General features: G+C 44.4%; 4 protein-coding genes across 4 annotated transcripts; 1 reads left to right on the top strand and 3 right to left on the bottom strand.

Annotated features, from left to right (window-relative positions):
* Positions 1-297: 297 nt before the first annotated feature.
* Positions 298-6,368, bottom strand: LOC140119562 (carbonyl reductase [NADPH] 1-like). The gene is made up of 3 exons (XM_072138732.1): positions 5,945-6,368; positions 1,001-1,108; positions 298-857 (listed from the first exon to the last, which is right to left on the bottom strand). Exons 1-3 carry the CDS (start codon positions 6,228-6,230, stop codon positions 421-423), a joined length of 831 nt encoding a protein of 276 aa, XP_071994833.1. The 5' UTR covers positions 6,231-6,368; the 3' UTR covers positions 298-420.
* Positions 6,369-8,119: 1,751 nt separating this feature from the next.
* Positions 8,120-13,215, top strand: LOC140117103 (uncharacterized). Its single transcript, XM_072133537.1, has 3 exons — positions 8,120-8,759; positions 8,826-10,256; positions 13,207-13,215. Exons 1-3 carry the CDS (start codon positions 8,373-8,375, stop codon positions 13,213-13,215), a joined length of 1,827 nt encoding a protein of 608 aa, XP_071989638.1. The 5' UTR covers positions 8,120-8,372.
* Positions 13,216-13,596: 381 nt separating this feature from the next.
* LOC140119566 (carbonyl reductase [NADPH] 1-like) lies at positions 13,597-21,061 on the bottom strand. Its single transcript, XM_072138735.1, has 3 exons — positions 17,740-21,061; positions 14,541-14,648; positions 13,597-14,383 (listed from the first exon to the last, which is right to left on the bottom strand). The coding sequence occupies exons 1-3, from the start codon at positions 18,023-18,025 to the stop codon at positions 13,947-13,949; spliced, it is 831 nt and encodes a 276-aa protein (XP_071994836.1). The 5' UTR covers positions 18,026-21,061; the 3' UTR covers positions 13,597-13,946.
* Positions 21,062-22,007: 946 nt separating this feature from the next.
* Positions 22,008-24,994, bottom strand: LOC140119564 (carbonyl reductase [NADPH] 1-like). The gene is made up of 3 exons (XM_072138733.1): positions 24,513-24,994; positions 22,748-22,855; positions 22,008-22,553 (listed from the first exon to the last, which is right to left on the bottom strand). The coding sequence occupies exons 1-3, from the start codon at positions 24,796-24,798 to the stop codon at positions 22,117-22,119; spliced, it is 831 nt and encodes a 276-aa protein (XP_071994834.1). The 5' UTR covers positions 24,799-24,994; the 3' UTR covers positions 22,008-22,116.
* Between the last annotated feature and the right edge of the window lie 751 nt (positions 24,995-25,745).

Here is a 25,745-nt window from a genome sequence, read left to right as displayed (position 1 = left end):
AGGGTAGCTGTGACCGGTGTAGTGGCCCTTTTGTTGTGGCTTGACCCCTGATGGGGTTTCGCATTCCATGGGTGTTGGGGTGGGATTATAAGTAAGAAGATTCGGGTAGGGAAGCATTATAAGTTAGTGGGTCTTAAGGGGTCATTGTAAGAGGAGCAAGGAGGCAAGATACAAGATGGTATGTCACAGGAAAAGGGCATTATACAGGTATTTCCAGGCAGAACAACAGTGTCTTGTTATGTTTGGGTTCTTTCATGGTCTCACAAGGCAGACCTCACAGTCGTGGCTATACAAGATAAGGCCAAGTCACACAGTTTATTTTTACATAAAAAACTACATCAGAAATGAAACACTTATATACATTCTGTACGTTAAGGTCAATTGTGGTTTTGTTTGTTAACACAGATTTATAGGAAACATCTACCAGGGGACAACTTTCTTCTCGCTGACCAGCTCTCCGTAGGGTGAATCCACTCCAACTGGGAGAAGAGCCAAATATACCGGGGTCACTGCACCTTCATCTGGGGACTTGGGGGCATTGGGATTTGTCATGTCAGTCCTCACATACCCTGGGCAGCAGGCATTGAGAATAATGCCCTCTCCCTTCCTGGTCTCCTTTAGTTGACGAGCTTGAATTCTGGACATCACAGTAACCCCAATTTTGGACACCCCATAAGCAGTGTTTGCCCATCCTCTTTCTTGATGGACACCTTCCTTAGCATCTTCCACAAACTTCTCCATCAGTTTCGTCAGTTCGTCCTCGGTGATGGTGTCACTACGGAATTTTTCCTGAAGTTCAGGGCTACATCTGGCGAGAGCCGAGGGGCTGATCATGCTGGAGACATTGACCACTCTTCCTGTAGGAGCACAATACATAGTAGTGAGGGATAGTAGCCTATAAAACCACAGCAATCTAGGTATATAGCCTCCACTTATGTAGAGGCAACCATAGAATTAATCTGTGTGCACTTTAAGGGGTTTCCTATTACTCTCTACTTACCATTAGGTTTGATGAGTGGGAGAAGCTCATTGGAAACATCTCGCGTGGCAAAATAATTGGTCTTCAGAGTGACCTCAGCCTGGGTACCAAATGGTGTGGTGTCAGAAACTAGAAAAAAAGAAACAAAAATTGACATTCAAAACTGTGCATAAGGGACAAGGCCTTAGGATCAGTAGGGTCCAAACAAGCATACTACAGCAAAGTGATATGATACAAACACTCATTGTAGGTGAATCCATTCGCTTGGTAAAAATGTTGGGTTGGTCAAATGACCGCAAAGTCTTCTTCTATTTTCTGTATAATGCACAGGGGCCCCTGACATTATTTTGAAGGGGATACATGGTAACACAATCCCTGGAGATAGTGGGGGTCATTTACTAAGGGCCCGAATCGCGTTTTCCCGACGTGTTACCCGAATATTTCCGATTTGCGCCGATTGTACCTGAATTGCCCCGGGATTGTGTCGCACGCGATCGGATTGTGTCGCATCGGCGCCGGCATGCGCGCGACGGAAATCGGGGGGCGTGGCCGAACGAAAACCCGACGTATTCGGAAAAACCGCCGCATTTAAAAACCGAAAAAGTGTCGCTTGGGGACCGCTTACCTTCACCTGGTCCGAGGTGGTGCATTCAGGCGCGTGGAGATGATTTTCAGCGCAGCAGCGCCACCTGGTGGACGGCGGAGGAACTGCCTTCATGAATCCCGGCCGGACCCGAATCCAGAGCAGAGAACGCGCCGCTGGATCGCGAATGGGCCGGGTAAGTAAATTTGCCCCATTGTTTTTTACTTGATATGTTCATGAAAGGGTTAATGTGTTTCTGTCAGAGTTGAATTTTGCCGCTCTTTTTTGTGTGATGTTTGTTGCAATTCTCCTCATGAAATTAATGCCACCTGATTGGTGGTTAGGCAAGATCAGCTGTGATTGGTAATTAGCTGGGTCAATGGCATTCCTGTCTCCAGGTGAAATATAGCAGGCGGTCAGCTGATTGGCAGCTGGCCGCCCCTTACTTACGAATATTAGGAGCTGTCACCTGGGTTTCTGGGCCAGTTCTTCAAGAGCTTCAGAGAGCAGCGGCCCGCCCAGCCCGCCCTTAATTGAGTCACTTAATCTTGTCGCGATTGTTTGTTAGTAGGGGTTTGGTCTCCCAGCTCATGCTGGGGAGACTCAGTTTAATATATATTTATTATATGATTGAATGTTTTAATGTTTTAAAGAAACAGTTTTTAATTATATAATATTCATTAATATTCTTATTCTTATTACATCACGGCCATTTTTCTCCATTAAAAACAATGGGGGACATTTACTATGGCGTTTCCGCCAGTTTTGTGGCGCTCTCACCACATGTTCTGCTCTCAGACCTATTTATTAGCTGGCGGCGCCAGAAAAAATGACTTTTTCCGTCTGCTCCGACTCTTCTCCGAAAAGGGGCGTGGCTTTGGCGGAGTGGAAACTCAGACACAATTAATATGTGTCGCAGCCCTTTTTGGGCGGTGTAAACTGACGGAAAGTAGACCAAAAGAAAACTGGTCTAGCAGGGACTGTTGGACACATTTCTGGTGCTCGGGCCACATTTTGGTGCCAGGGACAGAAAATAGTCTCGGCGCCAGAAATGTCTCTGCACAGCTCCACAATATTAAATGTGTGTCTTCTTACCGAGAGCAGGTCGGTAACAAAGCCAATGCAGACACCGACACTTTATGTAAATGTCCCCCATTGTCTTGTGTCTTTATTTATGCTATTTATATATAAAGTTAATGAAATATGGGATTTGTGTTACCATGAACTTTACTCTTTACACTACATAGACTTATTTTAGCGGCCCAATGTTTGATTCCCCATCCCCCTTCCGGCTTGTCAGGTGACATTGTGCTTGAGGGAAGGTCAAATTTATTTACCTCAGGGATCTCAGCTAAGGTCCTGCAGTGGCCTAAATAAGCGGCACCAGACCAGGCACTAGTGGTGGGACGTAGGGGACAGGTTCACATATTACATGTACATTTTAACACAAAACTGAATTAACTCTTTTCTCAGTTGTCTTAAAAATTTACTGAAGCTGAGGTAAAACTTTATTGAAATCAGGCCCAAAAGTACAATTACATGCATTTTACACCCCCCCCCCCCCAAAAAATATTTTTTGGAACTAAAATTACTTTCACATTGTCTGCATCCTAGGTGAGTGGCAATACTGATCTCAACATTGGCGCCTTTAGGCCCCTTCTACACTGGCGTTTTTCACGCGCGAGTTCTGCGCGTGCATTTGACGCGCAGAACTCGCATTGCACTCTGTCCCATTGTATTCAATGGGTCTTTCTCCATTTGCGTGGTTTTGAACGCGCGTGCTTGCGTTCGTTTGCACGCGCGTCAAAATCGCAGCATGCTCTATTTTTGCGAGTCACGCGCGTTTTTCACGCCCCATTCAAGTCTATGGAGATGCATCAAGAACGCATTGCACTCGCAATCATTGCAAGTGCAATGCGAGTGCAATGCGTTTTAAACGTAAGGGTTGCTAGGTGACCAGAATAACATTATTTCCCCTGCTCGCGAACGATCATTTAATTAATAAAACACAGTGAAGAACAGTGAAGAATAGAATAAAACCAGTGAACACAGTGAACACAGTGACCACAGGATCATTTAAGATAAAAACACAGTGCAGAACACAGTGCAGAATAGATTACAGATGTTCGGCACATCTGCTTACTTGTCGGGAGATACGCGCGGAGCGGTGCGAACAAAATAGCATGTGAAGAACAATATATATGTGTGTAAAGAACACATTGCAGATGTTTCCATACATCTGCAATGTCTTCTGCACACATATATATTGTTCTTCACATGCTATTTTGTTCGCACCGCTCCGCGCGTATCTCCCGACAAGTAAGCAGATGTGCCGAACATCTGTAATCTATTCTGCACTGTGTTCTGCACTGTGTTTTTATCTTAAATGATCCTGTGTTCACTGTGTTCACTGTGTTCACTGGTTTTATTCTATTCTTCACTGTTCTTCACATCTGCTAAATTGTCGGGAGATAATATACGCGCGGAACAGTGAAGAATAGATCGCAGATGTTTGCAAATTATCAGAAGACATTATTTTTCAATTAAATAACACATTTTAATCCCAAATCATGGTCCCTTTGAAAACTGCTCGAGTCTCCCATTGAAACGCGCGTCAAAAATGCGCCGAAAACGCAAAAACAACGCTAACAACACGCGCGTGAAAAACGCAAAAACGCAAATTACTCCAAGGAAAAATGGAACAAAAACGCAGCCAAAACGTCAGTTTTTCACGCATTGCACCCGCACGTGAAACGCAACGCTAGTGTGCAAGAGGCCTTAGGGTGCGGTCACACGTTGCATTTGGTTTGAGTTTTCATTGCGTTTTGCAACCACTGAGGAGAGGTGATTTGTCTAATGACATTACTGTTAACACTTATGTTTACAAAATGCATCGTAAATGTGATAACACATGCGTTAACACGTGCAAATCACCTCTCCTCAGCTATTCTAATTCGTTTTAAAACGCAATCAAGACGCAATGTGTGACCGCACCCTCAGAATGTTCCGACATAAAAATGACCAATTTTTCAATAACACAATTTTGCAAAAATGAGACAATCACCTAACAATTTTATATCAAGGTTTTAAATTATGGATTATGAATTTCCCTGCCTTCCTATCATTTTCCCGCCCTTTTTGAAAGCAGATTTGGCCTGGTCCAGTAACAGGTCGTCACTGGCTTGGATCTACGCCTATGGGTCACTATTACGGGGCCACTTAGGCTGGTGCCACACGCACCGCTTTGTCTGCGTTTGAAAACGCAAACGCAGCCAAAACCGCGCCTACCGGGGCGGGCTGCGACCCGATCGCATCTGCGTTTCTATGGAAACGCCTGCGATCGGGAACGAGCCGCCGGTGTTTTGCATTGCAATAGAAACGCCGATGCGATCGCAAACGCAGACAAAGCGGTGCGTGTGGCACCAGGCTTAGGATTGTCACTGGACCGCTGCCTGCTGTCAGGCTTTCAGACTTAGATTTTGACTATATATTTCAGAATTTGATTGGAATATCCTTTAGCGTACGTCAGCTCGGCAGCATCCCACTCATTCCAATTCTAACCGCTGGATCCCCTACCAATCAGGAGCATGTGTCCTGCAGCTTTACTTAATGCTGAGCTCAGCGCTCTGGTATCTCCGGTGTGTCATGTATTGTCAATGAGAGTGGAGGAGCCATATCTTATGGATATGGGAGAGAAATACGGGTTATAGTGCAGATAACACAACTCAGCATGACTGTGCACTAACAGCAACACGAGACCAGCACAGCCACACCAGTATAAGGCTCCATTCACATCAGTATCAGCTCAAATAACCAACGCTCCAATGGAGCCTATTGTAGTCAATGGGTCTTATGGGCAGGGCAGGTGCTGATTACATATTGCTCTGCAGAATATGACACAGCTGTATAACAGTGGCCCTAGAAGCGCTAGTCCAGAAGCTCTAGTGTGAACATAGGATTAGTGTCTATCCGGCATCCCGGGTCTCCCGGAGTGGGATGACTATAACCAGGGATGAATCTAAAGTCTCTGATGCCGACCTATAGAGTGGCGCCCCCTCCACCCCATCCAGAAGGAATATATCGGGTTATTTCTTTAGTGACACAATTCTCCATGCAATGTCTCACCCCCATGCTGACATTGGGTGTGAAGAGACAATGTTTTTAGGTGTCAGGTTCTGCTTTGTGGTAGGTAGTTGCATCCCTAATCCTGCCGCCCACATCTTTTTACAGGTGGTGCTGCCTGAGGCAAAATGCTCAACTCGCCTCATGGATGCTGCACCCCTGACTATTACTCACAGCATGATGTGGTACAGAAAGACATCCTTGCTTCAGTCCTTTAGAGCTGTGTATCAGGAAAGGATTTTCAGCCCCATAGGACGTACCTTTAAATGCAATCCCGGCATTATTGATGAGCACATCCAGTCCGCCGTACTTCTCCTTTAAGAAATCCCGAAGACACCGGATACTGGCCGGATCATTGATGTCCAGCTGATGGAAGAGCGGGGACAACCCCTCATTATTCAGGGTCTTCACAGCTTCTTCTCCCAGTTTGGGGTTCCTTGCTGTCAGATACACGTCCCCCTGGAACTGCTTGCACAGGGCCCGGACCACAGCCAGACCCACCCCCTTATTACCCCCTGTGACCACCGCCACCCGCACTCCGGCCATGCTGACAGCTCTCACTATGTGCACGAGATCAGCAGAGGAAATGTACTGAGGGGAGAAAAGAGAAGGCTGAGGTAATAATACAAGGAGGCAGCTCCTCCCGCAAGCCCAGGACTGAGCTCTTCCTCCTCCTCATAGAGCGGTGTCATGCTGCTGCCATCTTGTGCTGAGAAAGAGAACCGCCCTGCTATGGTACATAAGGCTGTGTTCACATTTCCTACACATATACTAGGACATGCAATCACACACTTCCCAACTTTTAGGATGTGGAAAAAGTGGCAAAAGTTGCAAAGTTTTAGGTCCCAAGCTTTGTCCTTGTTCCACTCCTAATTTCAACCCTTCCTACAAAAGTTGAATGCCCCTCATTTCATGGCCCTAGCACTATACAACGTCTGCCTTAGCACCCCTCCACATATGGTATAACTTATTTTACGGGGTGGCTAAAAGATGGGTGGCAGAAGTAAGGGGCTACAGAAAGGAAAGCATTAAAAGTTAGTACTTCTTAACCCCTTAAGGACGCAGGGTTTTTTCGCTCATTTCTCGCTCTCCACCTTCAAAAATCCATAACTTTTTCATTTTTATGTGTACAGACCTGTGTTAAGGCTTATTTTGTGCGTAACAAATTTTACTTTCCCGTAATGTTATTTATTTTAACATGCCGTGTACTGCGAAGCTGAAAAAAAATTCCAAATGTGGAAAAATTGAATAAAAACCGCACGTGGTCACATTCTTGTGGGCTCAGTTTTTACGACTTGTGCACTCAAAATAACACGTCAGCTTTATTCTTTGGTTCGGTACGATCGCGGTGATACCAAATTTATATATGTTTTATTGTGTTTTAATACATTTTCAAAAATTAAACGAATGTGTATAAAAAAGAAAAAAAATTTTTTGCCATCTTCTGACACTAATAACTTTTTCATACTTTGGTGCACGGAGCTGTGTGAGGGGTCATTTTTTGCGAAATGAGCCGACGTTTTCATTGCTACCATTTTGAGGTCTGTGCGACATTTTGATCATTTTTGTCAAGGAGATATTAATCGTGAATTTATAAGATTGGTTTAACAACAGGGTAATTACAAACTTTGTTTAAATATTTGGCATCTATTGAAGCGTCCAGGCAGCTTTTATGACATCCTGGAGCTTTAACAGCCTGATAACCTCTGAACTGAAGACTGGTCTGTTCAGACCCCAAAGGACATTTGGTCTCCCTACCCCCCCTCTTCTGCATCAGGATTTGGAAACAAAGAACTGTTTAAATATTCCTGGACTCTCCCCCCTCATTAACACTTTGCCCAATCGTGAATGACCCTCTGGACTAATTAATGAATGGGAGGTTCTGAAATCTGAACCAAACTGAGAAGTTATAAAACAATATGAAATCCAAGAATTGGTGTTCACATTTTGGGGGCTGCTTGACAAGCTGAGTGTGTCCCTCATTTCTCCCACCTCCAGGGATCAGGATTTACTTTAAGTTTGTAAGTTTCTGTTATTTTTCTCCCTTTTTATTTTATAACTGTTTTGCCGTGTTGTGTGTCATTTTATAATTCTTTTGTTTTTAATATCTTTTTATGCACTGATCAACTTTTTGTAATTAAAGCTTTTCACTTTAATTTTGGTCCCTGTATGCTCTGCGAACTCATAGCCTTGTGAAGTGTGGTTAACTGTGTGACTGCTGGAGTGCTGAGTGTGACAAGGTGACTGCTTGAGAGCAAGAATTGATGTAGAGTGGGATACTTATTGGTCCCAGTATAAATGCAATAAGTGGTGGCAGCGGGTCTGGTTCTGGTGCTGGAGCTGTATGAGGTGTGATTTAGGCTCAATTTGTGTCCTGAGTGAAAGGTGAGCGCAAGTTTGAGTAGGCTAAATTAACGCGTACAGTTGCACCCCACGTCACGTGACGAGGCGGCGGCGTCCTCGCCGTGACAAATTGGTGGCAGCGGTGGGATAAATTCATTTTTGTCAGAGCATTAAGTGTTGGGATTAAGTAACTGACCCCTGCACTTAAGGACTAGTGGAATCCTTGCGAGGAGTACCCTAGTTTTACACGGACCAAATCAGTGCTGTTCTAAGACACACGTGCAAACAGTTTCCCTTCCCCGTTTTTCTTTTCTATCTTTTATTTGGCAAAGGTTGCACTCAGTGATGGCAACCATCTACAAGAGACAGAGCAAGGAGGCTCTAATTCACCTCTGTGAGCAGAGAGGCATCGACCCGGCTGACAAGTCCAAAGAGCTGCTGGTTTGTGCTTTGATGGAGCAAGATGCAGAGCAAGGATCTGGCACGGCTCAAGGGAGCCAAGATATGGACATTAATCCTGGAAGAGTTTCCCCTGAGGCTACCCACAGCAGGAGCCCTCAGGAAGGCATGGATGTGTCTCTACAAATGGCCCTACAGCAGCTAGGTGAATGTGATCCTAGCCTGCGCCTGCAGCTTATCCTTCAATTTAATCAGGCGGCCGCAGCGCGAGAGGAGAGAGCAGCGCGAGAGAAGGAGAGAGTGGCCGCAGAGCGAGAGAAGGAGAGAGCGGCCGCAGAGCGAGAGAAGGAGAGAGCGGCCGCAGAGCGAGAGAAGGAGAGAGTGGCCGCAGAGCGAGAGGAGAGAGCGGCCGCAGAGCGAGAGCGCCAGGCTGATAGAGAATTCAGGCTGGAAATGGCGCGGATTGAAAGGGGTATCAATTCTGTGCAACCCCAATCCCAAGATGTAGACCCCAAGAGACCTCGTCAAGAACGTTTTCCAGTATTGGACAAGGATGGGGACTTGGACATTTTTCTGCGGTCTTTTGAGAAGACCTGCAGACAATACCATCTGCCCCGTGAGCAGTGGGCACAGTATTTAAGCCCAGGGTTAAGAGGCAAAGCCCTGGAAGTATTTGCTGACCTTCCTCTTGAGCTTGATGAGGACTATGATGCTATAAAAGCTGCTTTGATTAAAAAGTACAACTTAACTCCAGAGGTTTACCGCAAGAAATTCCGGAGCGTAAAGCGAGAACCAACTGAGAGCTACGCTGATACAGTAGGCAACTTACGGACTACCTTTCTACAGTGGACCCGAGGACTTTCTGTCAACAGCCGTGAGGACCTGGAGGATCTCATGATAAAAGATCAGTTTCTGCACATTTGTCCTGTGGATGTACGACAGTTTGTTTGTGACAGGGAGCCTAAAACTGCGGATGAAGCTGCGCAGATTGCAGACTCCTACACCGCCAACCGGATGCCTGAAGCAAAGAGGGAAACATCCCCCCAAAGGTCCACCAGCTGGAAGGAGAAACAAGCCAGGACAACATCACAGCCTTCTGTCTCCAAAGTGGGTGAGAACCTTACACTGAGGGAGTCTATAAATCAGGGGGATATGCGCAAATGTTTTATTTGTAACAAAGTGGGTCATCTGAGGTCTGCGTGCCCAGAGAGAGGGGCAACTGTCTACTCTACAGTACCAGTAGTCATGCTGCTTTCTGGTGATATGGACAAGTTACAGCACCATATGCAGACTGTGATAGTGGGTGATAGAGTCACACAGGGATTAAGAGACTCAGGGGCAAGTTATTCATTGGTTCGCCCTGAGGTTATAAACCCTAAGGACATCATTCCAGAAAAGACTTTGCCTGTGAAGGGGATAACCGGATGCCATCCAGGAGTGCCCGTTGCCAAGGTTTTTATGGACTGGGGTTCTGGTAGAGGTATCAGACAAGTGGGAGTGTCACAAGAATTGCCTGTGGATGTATTGTTGGGAAATGATTTGGGAAAAATGACAACTGTGTATGTGCCTGATGTACAACAATCCTATGAGAAAATGGGCAGAAGCCCAAGGGGACTGGTCTGGGAGGGAGGACAGGATAGCAAGAGCAAGGCTATGCCTGCTCCAGAACCAGAGGTGTCCCAGTATGAGGAAGCTAAGAGGGAGGGGGTGGTAAATGGGCCCCCAGAGATAACCCTGCAGTCAGCAGATATGGTGAAGGGTGTGAGAGGCTGCCAAGATGGAGTCTCTGAATTTGCACCTCAAAGCTCTAAGATCATGAGTGTGGATCTGGTGGAGGCCATTACTCAAGGAGAGGTCCTAGAGCAGACAAGAGGTGTCAAGATGAGTAGGGCTCAGAGCATGAGCCACAAAGATGCCTCTACTCAGACTGGGGAGATGCAGTGTGTCTATGAGCCAAAGACAGCGTGTACACTAGAACCAGTGCTGAGAGAGGAGACTGGGGAGATGCAGTGTGTCTATGAGCCAAAGACAGCGTGTACACTAGAACCAGTGCTGAGAGAGGAGACTGGGGAGATGCAGTGTGTCTATGAGCCACAGACAGCGTGTACACTAGAGCCAGTGCTGAGAGAGGAGACTGGGGAGATGCAGTGTGTCTATGAGCCACAGACAGCGTGTACACTAGAACCAGTGCTGAGAGAGGAGACTGGGGAGATGCAGTGTGTCTATGAGCCACAGACAGCGTGTACACTAGAGCCAGTGCTGAGAGAGGAGACTGGGGTCCACAGTGAGGTCGGGTTCCCAGTGATGAGTGTTGTCAGTGCAGTTTTGGGGAGCGATCAGAAAGGGGAGCAGGGGCATAGGGACTCTCAGGAGAGCGTTCAGTCAGTGGTCCAACCTAAGCCCTGTAGTATAAATGATAAAGAGAGGGACCCTAATAGCTGTACAGCGGGAAAACCAAAACACAATGTAACTGGGTACAGTAGTCCTACACTTAACTCCATTGGCATTTCATCCAGCAGGGAGAGGGTTAACCATTTCACACTTGGGAGAGGGGACACAGAACTTAGTGTTTCTGCAGCACAAAGCCATAAAGTCAGCAGGGGGTCCCAGCACAGCAGTGTACAAGCGACCAGGGGAGATAGTACTTGGCCTTATACACAGGACAAAGGACCAGATGGTTGATGTGCCCAGGTAATCACATCTTATGGCAATGATTTTTATGGTACTGAACTTCTGCTATGTATTATTGGTAATTGGCTTGGGAAAATTTAAAATGGCGTGGGTCATTTCAAATTTGCCCAATCTTGAAAGGGGGAGGTGTCAAGGAGATATTAATCGTGAATTTATAAGATTGGTTTAACAACAGGGTAATTACAAACTTTGTTTAAATATTTGGCATCTATTGAAGCGTCCAGGCAGCTTTTATGACATCCTGGAGCTTTAACAGCCTGATAACCTCTGAACTGAAGACTGGTCTGTTCAGACCCCAAAGGACATTTGGTCTCCCTACCCCCCCTCTTCTGCATCAGGATTTGGAAACAAAGAACTGTTTAAATATTCCTGGACTCTCCCCCCTCATTAACACTTTGCCCAATCGTGAATGACCCTCTGGACTAATTAATGAATGGGAGGTTCTGAAATCTGAACCAAACTGAGAAGTTATAAAACAATATGAAATCCAAGAATTGGTGTTCACATTTTGGGGGCTGCTTGACAAGCTGAGTGTGTCCCTCATTTCTCCCACCTCCAGGGATCAGGATTTACTTTAAGTTGTAAGTTTCTGTTATTTTTCTCCCTTTTTATTTTATAACTGTTTTGCCGTGTTGTGTGTCATTTTATAATTCTTTTGTTTTTAATATCTTTTTATGCACTGATCAACTTTTTGTAATTAAAGCTTTTCACTTTAATTTTGGTCCCTGTATGCTCTGCGAACTCATAGCCTTGTGAAGTGTGGTTAACTGTGTGACTGCTGGAGTGCTGAGTGTGACAAGGTGACTGCTTGAGAGCAAGAATTGATGTAGAGTGGGATACTTATTGGTCCCAGTATAAATGCAATAAGTGGTGGCAGCGGGTCTGGTTCTGGTGCTGGAGCTGTATGAGGTGTGATTTAGGCTCAATTTGTGTCCTGAGTGAAAGGTGAGCGCAAGTTTGAGTAGGCTAAATTAACGCGTACAGATGCACCCCACGTCACGTGACGAGGCGGCGGCGTCCTCGCCGTGACAATTTTTTATTCCATTTTTTATGTGATGTAAAAAGGTGTAAAAGTCGCATTTCGGACATTTGGGCGCCATTTCCCGCCTCGGAGGTCACCGCCGGCCGTAACCGTTTTTATATTTTGATAGATCGGGCATTTTGGGACGCGGCGATACTTAATGTGTCTGTGATTTTTACTGTTTATTATGTTTTATATCAGTTCTAGGGAAAGGGGGGTGATTTGAAGTTTTAATATTTTATAAAAAATTTTTATTTTTTAAACTTTTTTTTTTCTTTTTTTTTTCACTATTTTTTTAGACCATCTAGGGTACATTAACCCTAGATGGTCAGATCGCTGCTACCATATACTGCAATACTTCTGTATTGCAATATATGGCATTTTTGCAGCTCATTCATTACAATGAGCCACTGGCTCATTGTAACGAATCTGCAGAAGTCAGATAGCTTCGGGTCAAACGAAGACCCGAGGCTACCATGGCAACCGTTAGGATCCAACATACAGTTTGTATATTGTTCAAGCCTAAATGCAAACAGGGGTAAACAGTAGTGTAGGATCAATCACTTATACCAGGCTGGGCTGTAGAAGCATTGGCTTTAAGCCTGGCTATGGCTCTGGCCTGTATGACTTCCTCAGGCTCATGGCTGTTAGGGCGCGTTCACATGTTGCGTTTCGGTTGCGTTTTCATTGCGTTTAAAACACATATACAACAGCTAATGAGAGGTAATTTGCCTAATTTCATTACCGTTTACGTGTTGTTAATGCAATGTTAACATATACGTTAACAAAACGCATACGTTAACGCGTTTTGTAAACATAAATGTTAACAGTGATGTAATTAGGCAAATCACATCTCCTCAGCTGTTGTATATGCGTTTTAAACACAATGAAAACGCAGGTCAAAACGCAACGTGTGAACGCGCCCTCAGGCTCAGACTAGTCCATTAATCCTGGGACACTCTGCTCCAGATCTACAGCAATGGTTTGCAGACAGGAACTCTTGCTGTAGTTTGCTTAGCTCTGCTGCATGCAATACTGCATATACTCTCATTCTCTTCCAACTCTCAGCACCCATAACCCAGGGCAGAACCCCCCCTTTATCAACTAAGGGATTCTCCCTCTAGAAAGTTCTGAGAAGCCAGACAATGAAGCAGCCTGCTTTCTACCAGGTGACCTCAAACAGAACACATACATAATAAAATATGTAAATTCATGGCCATGATATAAAAATACCAATACAGGTCAGCAGGTGGCAGTTTTTGTTCCACCATACTCTTCTCACACAGCTGTTTAATAATGAACCCACTCTGGGTCACAGCTGTTCAGTAAGTCACAGTGACCCCCATAGATAAATCTTAACACAATGGTGTGCAAATAAATCAAATGGGGTTATAGGATGGACCTTGACCTTGGAAAGTTTCCAATAATTGGTTTTGGAGAGACGTTTTTTTTCTAGTTTGTATCCATTTACCCAGAAAGTATTGCCTATATGATTCTGTGGACCATGTGGCCTCCACATAAAGAAACAGTTGACACAAGAGCCATAACTATATTGATAGAAATTTGTCAACTGCTCTTGACGGCCCATGGGTGATCAAGAGAAGGAGAAATGTGGTATTTCCAAGCAGAACAACTTTCTTTCATGGTCTCATTACAGAGGAGAGATCTCACAGTCTCACTCATACAAGATCATGTAAGGTCACACCGTTGTTTACTTTTATATACAAAACTACATAAAACAATGTATATACATATGTTAAGGCCAATCACGGTTTTGGTTTTTACACAGATTTACAGGAATCCTTCATCTACCAGGGGACAACTTTCTTCTCGCTGACCAGCTCCCCGTAGGGTGAATTCACTCCAGTTGGGAGAAGAGCCCAATATACCGTGGTCACAGCACCTTCATCTGGGGACTTGGTGGCTTTTGTACTTGTCATATCAGTCCTCACCCACCCGGGGCAGCAGGCATTGAGAATAATACCCTCTCCTTTCCTGGTCTCCTTTACTCGACGAGCTTGAATTTTGGACAACACCGTCACACCGATCTTGGACACCCCATAAGCAGAGTTTGGCCAACCCCTTTCCTGATGGACACCCTTCTTGGCATTGTCCACAAACTTCTCCATCAGTTTCGTCAGCTCGTCTTCGGTGATGGAGTCACTGCGGAATCTCTCCTGAAGTTCAGGGCTACATCTGGTGAGAGCGGAGCTGCTCATCATGCTGGAGACATTGACCACTCGTCCTATAGGAGCACAATACAAAGTAGTCAGAGAGAGTCGTAACTTATCGTAGCAGCAATATAGATACATAGCTTCCATTCATGTACCTAGAGGCCACCATATAATGTGTATGTGAGTGTGGGGAGGGGATTCTGTAAGAGGCTATGACTTTTTACTTACCATTAAGTTTAATGAGTGGGAGCAGGTCATTGGATACATCTTGTGTGCCAAAATAATTGGTCTTCATAGTGACCTCAGCCTGGGTACCAAATGGCATTGTGTCAGCAGCTGGTAAAATAGAACTTGAAAAATTACATTCAGGTCTGGTTTAGTTACAGACTATTTATCGGCATAAATGGAGAATTATTATGAATACGGGACCAGGCCTCAGGATTGGTGGAGTCCAGAAAAGTAGGCTATACCAAACCAAAGGATGTGATAAAAATGTTCATTGTAGGTAAGTCCCTCCATTCACAACAAGTGACAACACAGACTTGTGCTTCCAAATTGTCATATGTGATTCTCCCTTCCAAATCAAACAGAATGATGACCATATTGTGCTAGCTTCCCAGAGTTTTGCCTTGATTTTTGGTTCTGAAGCCACTTGTCAGAAATCTTCCAGAGAAGTTGGTGTGGACTAACCACTTCCTCTCTTTTCCCTGAGCTGAGTCAGTTGTAAGCCGCCCTCACGACCAATGATGCTTTGTGTTCTCTCATTAAGTAACCTTTGAGTACATCCATTGAGCTCCACATAATGTATGCATACAGGACGAAATAGTGACCAGCCTGGCAGCTTTCATCACATACAGCATGGAATAAGTGGTAGAAACCAGCAGTGAAACAGTTACATGTGTGTAGTCTATGCTGTGTAAGCACTAAGAGTGAACAGCTTGCCTGGTGTGAAGATAGTGTTCAGAGAGCTGGGGGAGGTTGCTGCTGAGGAGTATGTGACACAGCTTAAGGTGCAGAGTGAGACAAAGTTCTGCAGAATCACACATGGAAATATGGAAATATCAAGGGAACATCTTCTACCTCTATTTTTTGCAAGACACTTCTGCGTCATACACCAGGAGGGGAACTGGAGTGATTATGCAATTTTTTGTATAGTGGTTCTATGTTTAAGCCACTACATCTGAGTGGCGAGAAAAGGCCCTTGCACACAATAAGCGAGCGTGGCCGAGCACCTAAATAGGAAGTGCCGGGGAGCAGGTGACGTCACGCGCGCACGGTAGCGCGTACCACGGTGCGGCGAAGCGGTTTCACATATAAAGATTACTAAAGTGTTTAAACCACAGTACAGCGGTTTAGGAGAATAACGAAAATAAGCTCCGGCACCAGCTCGCCCTCAGCTGGTGCTCGGTATTTGAAGCTTACAAGTTGAATTTCACGTGGTAGGTTTCCTTTAAGTTTTTTTTTTTTAAATTGACTCGTGTATAAGCTGAGGTGAGGTTTTTCAGCACATTTTATGTGCTGAAAAACTGGGCTTATACGCGAGTATATATGGTAAATGAAACTTTATTAAATTCTCTATAACAAGAAAAATGTAGACGCAAAGCATTTAAATAATATTTCTGCTTCTTGAAAAACGAGAATCCAAATGAAAAGAAACATCAAAAAGTTAACACAATGCAAAGTCAGATTTGAGGGCCATCTTGAGTTTTGCCCTTATCTCTATTTTGGTTTATATGAATTTTTAGGATGGTTTTATATGGCCAAGTTCAGGTCTGGAAACTTGGTCTTGCCAGTTTAGCCACAACATGGCTAAGCTGACCTGCTACATTTACTTCATGAATGCCATTAAAGGAAACCTACCACCATGGATCTACCTATTAAGGCAGATCAGGTGGTAGGTGCCTCTATTGGACGTGAGGATAGCCTTTTTAAGGGGTTTCGCGGACGTGTGCATGCAGCTCCTCGTAGCTGCGCGCAAAAAGATATCTGGTAGGATCAAAGAGGCCTCTTTAGAAGGGCTATCCTCACGTCCAATAGAGGCACCTACCTTAATAGGTAGATCCGTGGTGGTAGGTTTCCTTTAAAGGAAACCTACCACTTGTAGTGGCAGGTTTCCGATGGCAATACCGAGCACCAGCTCAGGGTGAGCTGGTGCCGGAGCTTATTTTAGTTAGTGTTTTAAACCGTGGTATCGCGGTTTAAAACACTTTTTAAACTTTATAGCCGGCGCATGGAGGTACGCGCTCGGCGCTTACCATGCGCGCGGCTCTCATTCACTTCCTATGTAGCCGCGCGCACGGTAAGCGCCGAGCGCGTACCTCCCTGCGCCGGCTATAAAGTTTAAAAAGTGTTTTAAACCGCGATACCGCGGTTTAAAACACTAACTAAAATAAGCTCCGGCACCAGCTCACCCTGAGCTGGTGCCCGGTATTTCCATCGGAAACCTGCCACTACAAGTGGTAGGTTTCCTTTAACAGCGCTCTGCAATCTCCGGTAGCTCCATAGAAATGAATGGGGTAGAACGGTCAAGCGTGGCCTTCTACACCGCTCATCTTGTGGTCGACGTGTCAGGTGGAGGTACATCGGACCCTCCCCCAAATTTTCATGATCTGTGGGGGTCTAATCATTGAGACCCCACCGATCAGCAAGTTATCCTGTGGATAGGAGTTAACTTGTTTCATGGGACAACCCCTTTAAATATGACTGGTGCGCGCATTGCGTTTCCCATCCTGAATATAGTTATGTAGAACTGCGATTTCCTACTAACCAAAGACTCTGAATGACAATATTGATCTCGGCATTGGAGGTTTTAGGCCTTACAATGTGTGGTGTTTGTTACTGATGCATGTTTTTATGTGGAAACGCATACGTGATCGGGCCGACCCCCTTCCTATGTGTTTGAATTGCGTTTCAAAATGCCTCATACGTTACCTCTCTATAGTCACTGAAAATACTTACACCTCTTCTGTGTATTCGACCACTCCTGGTTCTGGCTCATAATAACTGATGCAAATAACTGAGATGTGAACTGGGCCTTACTTCAGTCCTTTCACATTCGCGTTTTTCATGCTCGTTTTCTGTGCGTATTTCTGACGTGCCGGACTTGCATTGGACTCTGACCCATCGTATTCATTGGGTTTTCTCACCCATGTTTTTTTTTTTTTAACACCCTTTATAAGTCTATGAGGACACTTTTAAAACGCATTGCAAAAATACAGACCCTATTAATAAATCTTTTTCCACATTTTATGCGTTTGAAAAGCGCTGTGAAAACTGATCAAACTCTGACTGAAAACTGAGTGAACTGATGGAAAATGTCAGATTTTCACTGACCAAAACCGGATCAGACGCTGATGAAACTCTGCAACGCTCGTATGAAAGGGGCCCTAGGGAAGAAGACCAAGTATTTCAGCCCCATAGGACGTACCTTTAAACATAATCCCGGCATTATTGATGAGCACATCCAGTCCGCCGTACTTCTCCTTTAAGGAATCCCTCAGAGTCCGGATACTGGCCGGATCATTGATGTCCAGCTGATGGAAGAGCGGGGACAACCCCTCATTATTCAGGGTCTTCACAGCTTCTTCTCCCAGCTTGGGGTTCCTGGCTGTCAGATACACGTCCCCCTGGAACTGCTTGCACAGGGCCCTGACCACAGCCAGTCCGAGCCCCTTATTACCCCCTGTGACCACCGCCACCTGCACTCCGGACATGCTGACGGCTCTCACTATGTGTACGAGATCAGCAGAGGAAATGCACAGAGCAGAGAGGGCTCATAACACATGGAGGCAGCTCCTCCCTGACAGGCCTGAGCTCGGCCTCCTCCTCATAGAGATCTGTCACGCTGCCATCTCCTGCTCAGAAACACAAGCGCCCTGATAGGTTACACAAGGTCATGTTCACTCATTGCCTACTCTTTTACTAGAAACCTTAAGTCCCAACTTTTGAAAAGTCCAAAGTTTCAACCCTGCCACCCCACAAGTATAGTGCCCTTCCTTACTGGCCCCCACAATCCCGTCTTGAAGCCCCTCACAGTATAGTGCTTCCCCTTATAATAGCCAACAATTAAATATGCCCCCCAACCTGTACAACCCTTACTTACCTCTTTCTTCACAATCTCCACTTGTAAAGCCCCATTAATTTATTCCCCCTTTTTTGTAGCATCCCCCTTTGTAATACCTCTATTTTAGTAGCCCCCATCATTATAATGCTCTCTTCCCCCCAACTTCTTTCCTTTGTTGCTGTGAACAAAAACATAAAATGAAATTTTGATACTCACTACTCTCTGTTCCTGTGCAGCAGCTCCCCTGTCTCTTTCCTGATAAAGATGGAAGGTTTTATGGAAAGAGACACATTTCTGGAAGAATCTTTTAGGAGAGTCTGGGGCATATGGAGAAGTAAGGGAAAGAAAACTACTGCAGTCTGATGAGACATCAACAAGGAGTTTTTGGAGTTTTTTTTTCTAGGGGTGTGTTCACATGTTTAGATTTTCAGATGCAGTTTTTAAAGCCAAAAGCTGGTGCAGATCATAATGGGTGAGAACAGATAACTTAGAGAAGCTGCTCCTCCTCTTTTTTAAATCCATTTCAAGTTTTGGACATCAAAAAAAATTTATTTTCAAAATGTTCAATAAAAATTTACTCATAAAAAACCCCCCAAAAACTGCATCTAAAAAACTGAGTGTGTGAATACACTTTCACAGTGATTCTTAAAAGTTTGGCTCATACACATTGGAGCGTGTTTCACTACATATTTTTCTGAGTAATGTGGCCCTCTCATGGCCAATGAGAATCTCCCCACACCCGTAGGGACTGACTGGGACGCTGTAGAAGTGGGGCAGCAGGGCTGAGGTAGTTCTTTCCAACTCACGGTTCATTATTTCGATACCAGAAGCAAAAACAGCAGCGAAAACAATAGTGCAGCATCAGTCTGGTAGCAGACCGGCTGCGTGCAGGCCATGTTTTAGGCCTGGATAACTCCCTCAGACCTGAGGCTGTAGCTCACAATACATTACCCTGAATCTGGGGCTAGATTAGACTGCCCTAGATCTCTAGTGACATACTGTAGGCTGTCTCTATTTCTCCAGTACTCTACACTCTCTACTAATTCTAACTTCCCCACCCCAGACCCAGGGAGGAAAAGAAGTTATCAACTTTAGGTTCACCCTTCTAGAAGGTTCTGGGTGACTAGCCAATCAGGAGGCCTGTCTGCTACCTTGTTACAGGATTGCATGACATTATAATAGTGCACATTTAGTAGTGACCTTACTCTGGGTTACTACCTTGGGCTTTGTCCATATCGAAGCAATACATATAAACATAAATGGCCAAAGTGCTATGTGCTGACACCAAGGGTTCTAGTTACAGGCCCAGTAGCCCCCTGTGTCCCCAAGACAGTCCTTTTTTCTAGGATTTAATTGTTGTAGATACAATTGATATTTGCCGGGCCCGTTATAGGAGTTCCACAGGTCCTGTCCTAATGGTGATCCTGTAGGTGGGTGGCATTATAGGTAAGGGGCTACAGGAAGGGAAGCAGTATAAGTTGTTGAGCAGGAAGGCTTTATACAGTTTAAAGGTCACAGGAAGGGGACATTGTACACGGTGGGTAGGACACAGTATGGGTCACAAAAAGAGTCATTATACATGGTAGGTGGTCATAGGAAGGGGCATTATACATGGTAGGTGGTCATAGGAAGGGGGCATTATACATGGTGGGTGGTCATTGGAAGGGGGCATTATACATGGTGGATGGTCACAGAAATGGGGCATTATACATGGTGGGTGGTCATAGGAAGGGGTCATTATACATGGTAGGTGGTCATAGGAAGGGGGCATTATACATGGTAGGTGGTCATAGGAAGGGGGCATTATACATGGTGGGTAGGAGACAGTAAGGGGGCATTATACATGGTGGGTGGTCATAGGAAGGGGGCATTCTACATGGCAGGTGGTCATAGGAAGTGGGCATTGTACATTGTGCCTCTCTTTAAAAACTTAGTTTACTGTAGTTACTGTAGTGTACAATATTTTTCCTATTAGAAATGCATTAACGGATGGTGCCATTACAAAATACAACTCATCCTGCAAAATACAAGCCTCCACATGTTGACATAAAAATCAAATAGTTACAGTTCTCTGATGGTGGGCAGGAAAAAAGGAGGAAACATGGCCTGGATGTTAATGGGTTAAACTGTTACATTCTGAGTTTTTGGCTGGATTGTTAACTTATGTTAGTTTATGATTCATTAATTGTTGACTTATTCTGAGTTTAGATTTAAGCTTTTTTTTTTTTTAATGAAGATGGCCACTGCCAACATTTGTTTCCGCACAAGTTACAGTATGTGACCTTGTGTTCTATTTCTCCGATAATGTTTACGGGATCCACAGGTTGGAGAAGAGCGAGAATTGTGATAAGGTAACAGCACGCGGAAGGGGAATGGCTGCAGTCAGGTACGACTCTTCTGTGGGTTGAGGGCGGAGCTCAACTTCGCAACCTATAGAACTTTTCATTTACTGTTTACATTGAAGGGGCGTATTTAAAATATTTTCAAAACATTTGTTTTTTTTTATACGATTTCAATTTCTATAGTACAGTGTATTGTGTTCCTCAGCTTTCTTCCATGTAAACTTCCATGGTTATTGTTGACCAAGGACTCTAAGGGTTTTTCTTCCCAAGGGATCAGAGTTTTCTCTGGCACCAGAAGCTAAAAAAAGAGTTTTTTCACTGAACCCATTTTGGCTTCTGGGCACATACAGATTGGTTTTCTCTTGCAGGCCTCACTGATTTGTCACTGATGTCTTACTGGCCCATTTTTTTGATTGGACTTTTTCACACTTCAATTTTTTCCACTGATCCAATGTTGTCAGTGAACACAAAAAGAACAGGCTCAAAACTGACCATTGATCAGTGAAAAAAAAAACTGACAAGTCAAAAAGCCCATTGAAAAGAATGGACCGGCAAGGCATCAGGGACAAATCACTGAATCCAGGAAGAGAAGAATAATCTGTATTTGACCTTAAGGGTGAAGCCACATGTGTCGTTTTTGGTCCGTTTAAAAAACGCATCCGTTTTTGACTGTTTACCATACGTTTGGCTGCTTAGAACCTCTTTATCTCAATAGATAAATAGGTTCTAAGCAGCCGAACGGATGGTAAACAGTAAAAAACGCATGCGTTTTTAAACGGACTGAAAACGCATGCCTAAAAACGGACCAGAAACGCCAAAAAAGCCAGAATGGGTTCAGTGAAAAATCACTGATGTGCAAAAAAACCGCGCCCATGTGAGTTTAATCCAATGGTGTACAATTAAAGCAAATGGGGATATGGGTCGGACATTGATCTGGAATAGTTAATAATTGATTTCAAAGAGACTGTTTTCTTCCCTTTTGGACCACAACCCATTTTCATACACTTTCCCAGGAAGCATTGCCTGTATGACCACGTGGTCTCCACAAAGGAGAAACAATAGCCCCGAAAACCATGTATATAGTCATTTAAAATTTTACTAGTGCTCTTGATGTCCCTTGAGTGATCATAACTTATGGAACAGCAATATGGTATTTGCGTAGGGGGACACCGGTGACTCGTTTACCGGATTGTCATTTGTGGAGGGATCTCACAGTCTCAACCATAAAAGATCATGCAAAGCCACACAGAATCACGTAGTAAACCAACCGCAAAGTTTATTTTATATATATATATATATAAAAAAAAATTTACAGGAAAAAAATTCTCTACTGTTATATCTAAAAAGGGGGAATATTAAGGCAAACATCTAACTGAAGGGAATTAGAGGGATTTTTCATCTACCAGGGGACAACTTTCTTCTCGCTGACCAGCTCCCCATGAGGTGAATCCACTCCAGTTGGGAGAAGAGCCAAATATACCGGGGTCACAGCACCTTCATCTGGGGATTTTGGGGCTTTTGGACCTGCCATGTCAGTCCTCACCCACCCGGGGCAGCAGGCGTTGAGAATAATTCCCTCTCCCTTCCTGGTCTCCTTCAGTTGACGTGCTTGAATTTTTGATAACACTATTATCCCGATTTCGGACACCCCATAAGCAGTGTTTGGCCAACCCCTTTCTTGGTGGACACCTTCCTTAGCATCTTCTACAAACTTCTCCATCAGCTTCACCAGTTCGTCCTCGGTGATGGAGTCACTGCGGAATTTTTCTTGGATTTCAGGGCTGCACTTGGCCAGAGCGGAGTGGGCGAGCATGGTGGATATATTGATAACTCGTCCTGTAAGAGCACAATACGTAGTGGAAAGAAGACAGTAACATTTTTACAGATCAGGTGATAATCGGAAGTATTTAAACCAAAATTTGTAACTTTTTGATTCCAGGAAACTAGGGTGGAGGGTCAATAAATCCGATGTAGATCATCAGTCTAGTAAAATAAATAAGTAAAATCTTACTTCATCTTTATGTACTTACCATTTGGTTTAATAAGTGGAAGCAGCTCATGGGAAACATCTCGTGTTCCAAAAAAGTTGGTCTTCAGAGTGACCTCCGCCTGAGTCCCGAATGGAGTGGTGTCAGCAACTGGAAGAACAGAATATGGAAATGACAGAGATTGATTCCAAATTTAGACTGAAAAAAGGAGAGAGACTTTACATATGATTTCTTAATACAGGTGGTCCCCTACTTAAGAAAACCGACTTACAGACGACCCCTAGTTACAAACGGACCTCTGGATTTTGGTAATTTACTGTACTTTAGTCCCAGGCTACAATGATCAGCTGTAACAGTTATAAATGGTGCCTGCAATTAATCTTTATTGTTAATCCTGGTTCTTATGACAACCCAACATTTTTAAAATACAATTGTGACAGAGACCAAAAAAATTCTGTCTGGGGCTACAATTATAAAGTATACAATTCCGACTTGCATACAAATTCAACTTAAGAACAAACCTACAGACCCTATCTTGTATGTAACCCGGGGACTTCCTGTATATTGACTGGGAAGCCGATCACAAGAGTATTGGCTCTAGGGATACTGTACATTATTCCAAAGAAATAAATGTGATGAATTTTTCGATCTATTGATAAACACAGTTGTATGGAGGCTTGTTTTTTGCAGGACGAGATGTATTTTTTTCAATGTCTCTATTCTGTGATATATTTCATTCACTGCAATATTTTTTCTCTCCACAGTGTCATAACCCACTGATCTCTCTGTGACTCACTTGTTTTTCGGCAGTCTGAACAGTGTTCTAGTGCTAGGCTGCTGAGAGACACTATCACGCCCTGCTTTCTGAAGTTTAATTCTGGACCGGCAGAGGTTAACCCCTTACACCTGGAACAGGGTTCCTGGATAACAAATAAATTCTTCGGTTTTTTCCTTGTCCCCTTGCAGGTTAAGTCATTTTTGCCAGCTCTTTCATCTATACAGCTATTGTTCGTTATTTCGGTATTTATCTGACTCTTGGCTTGTTCTGTGATTATGCTTTTTTTTATTTCATTTTTCAGTTGTGACCTCCATTAAACTAACAGCACCATAATTTAAGGCACGGGTGTCAAACACAAGGCCAGCGGGTCGGCCTTGTGTTATCCGGCCCGGCTCATGTGACCCTGCCTCTATGCTTGTTCTCATCGAGAGTGCAGTATAAGGGCAGGGTCCGATACTCACCTTTCCTCGCTTCCACAAAGCAGTGCTCCCTGCTGTAAAGGTCGTCTTGGAAGTCGATGGTGTTATCACTTGTGCCGGCTTCAGAAACAGCTTGAGCAGATTATACATTTACAGTAAACATTACATACGGCCCTTTTTGGGCAACCACAAGGCCAATGTGGCCCCCAGGGAAATTAAGTTTGACACCCCTGATTTAGGGTATGAAATATCCTTTTTAGAATTTCATATTTTTTGTAAACACTCAACCATTTACCTAAAAAAATCTCTTCTTAAGACCTCTTATATATAAATAACTTTTTGCCTGAGATGAGTCACTTTTATAAACTGTAGGGGTCTATAGTACCCATTGCCTTATCTTGGGTTCTGTAGTACCCAAAACCATGCTTCTGGTATAATATTAAAGATAAGAATCTTATTTTTCAAATTGCACCAGGCTTATGAATTACAGAACTGGAGATACAGACAGATTAAGACATTTTTATCTGCATTTCACATTCCTAATAATGTCTTCAAAACACTTGTATGTAGTCATTTCCAAATTTCTAAACTGCAGTGCCATAGGACATACCTTTAAACGCAATCCCGGCATTATTGATGAGCACATCCAGTCCTCCGTACTTCTCCTTTAAAAAATCCCTCAGACACCGGATACTGGCCGGATCATTGATGTCCAGCTGATGGAAGAGCGGGGACAACCCCTCATTATTCAGGGTCTTCACAGCTTCTTCTCCCAGTTTTGGGTTCCTGGCTGTCAGATACACGTCCCCCTGGAACTGCTTGCACAGGCCTCTGACTATAGCCAGCCCAATCCCTTTATTACTCCCTGTGACCACCGCCACCCGCACTCCGGCCATGCTGACAGCTCTCACTATGTGCACGAGAAAAGAGATGAAGTGTACAGTGCAGAGAAGGGAGAGGGTTTATAAGTCACTGGATGTAATAATGGAGGGAAGCACAGCATATCCCCGCCAGCCTTGGTCTGAGCTCTGCCTCCTCCTTGTGTCATGCTGCTGCCATCTCGTGCTGAGAAAGAGAACAGCCCTGCCTTGTTACATAAGGCCGTGTCTATACTAGAGTGGACCAGGAGGGGAAATGTCTCCTTGTAGATGCTTTCTATTACAGGCCACATGCTGAGCCTGAAAATTATGTGCTTTTTATGGCGCACCCAGAAAGACGTATTTGCATAACTTTTCCCATATGTACTGATCCACAGTGTTAAAGGGGTATTTGTCAGTCTTTACATGTTCTGTGTGACTGCGACAGGGACCAAGGGAACAAATGAACGGGGCCCTCACTCCGATTGTTCCATATGAATGTTTGTATATCATGTTTTATTCTATTTGTATATGTCCCCGACTATTTATAACGTGCTACAAATTAAGATGTCGCTGTACGCACGGTGGCTGAGTGGGTGGCACTTCTGCCTTGCAGCGCTGGGGTTCTGGGTTCTAATCCCACCCAGGTCAACATCTGCAAAGAGTTTGTGTGTTTGCGTGGGTTTCCTCTGGGTCCTCTGGTTTCCTCTCACAGTCCAAAACATACTGTTAGGTTGCTTAGATTTTGGTAGTGCATAGTATTGGGACTAAGCTTCATTCTTCTATAAGGAGCTGAGCTGCAATACCACTGCAGACCATAGTAAGTTGTGGCGCTGTTTATGGAAGAAGGGTTCTCTGGACAACACCTTAAAGGGATGTTCCCGTTACGTAGTGGTTAGTGGCTATTCACATATACTCCAGCTTTTCCAAAGGGCCTAAAATGTATTCTAAGGTCCATGTCGTGGGCAACTACTTCACTTTCTATG

Source organism: Engystomops pustulosus, chromosome 2 (genome assembly GCF_040894005.1).
Source record: "Engystomops pustulosus chromosome 2, aEngPut4.maternal, whole genome shotgun sequence".
NCBI lineage: Eukaryota > Metazoa > Chordata > Amphibia > Anura > Leptodactylidae > Engystomops > Engystomops pustulosus.
This window is presented reverse-complemented; position numbering and strand designations above follow the sequence as displayed.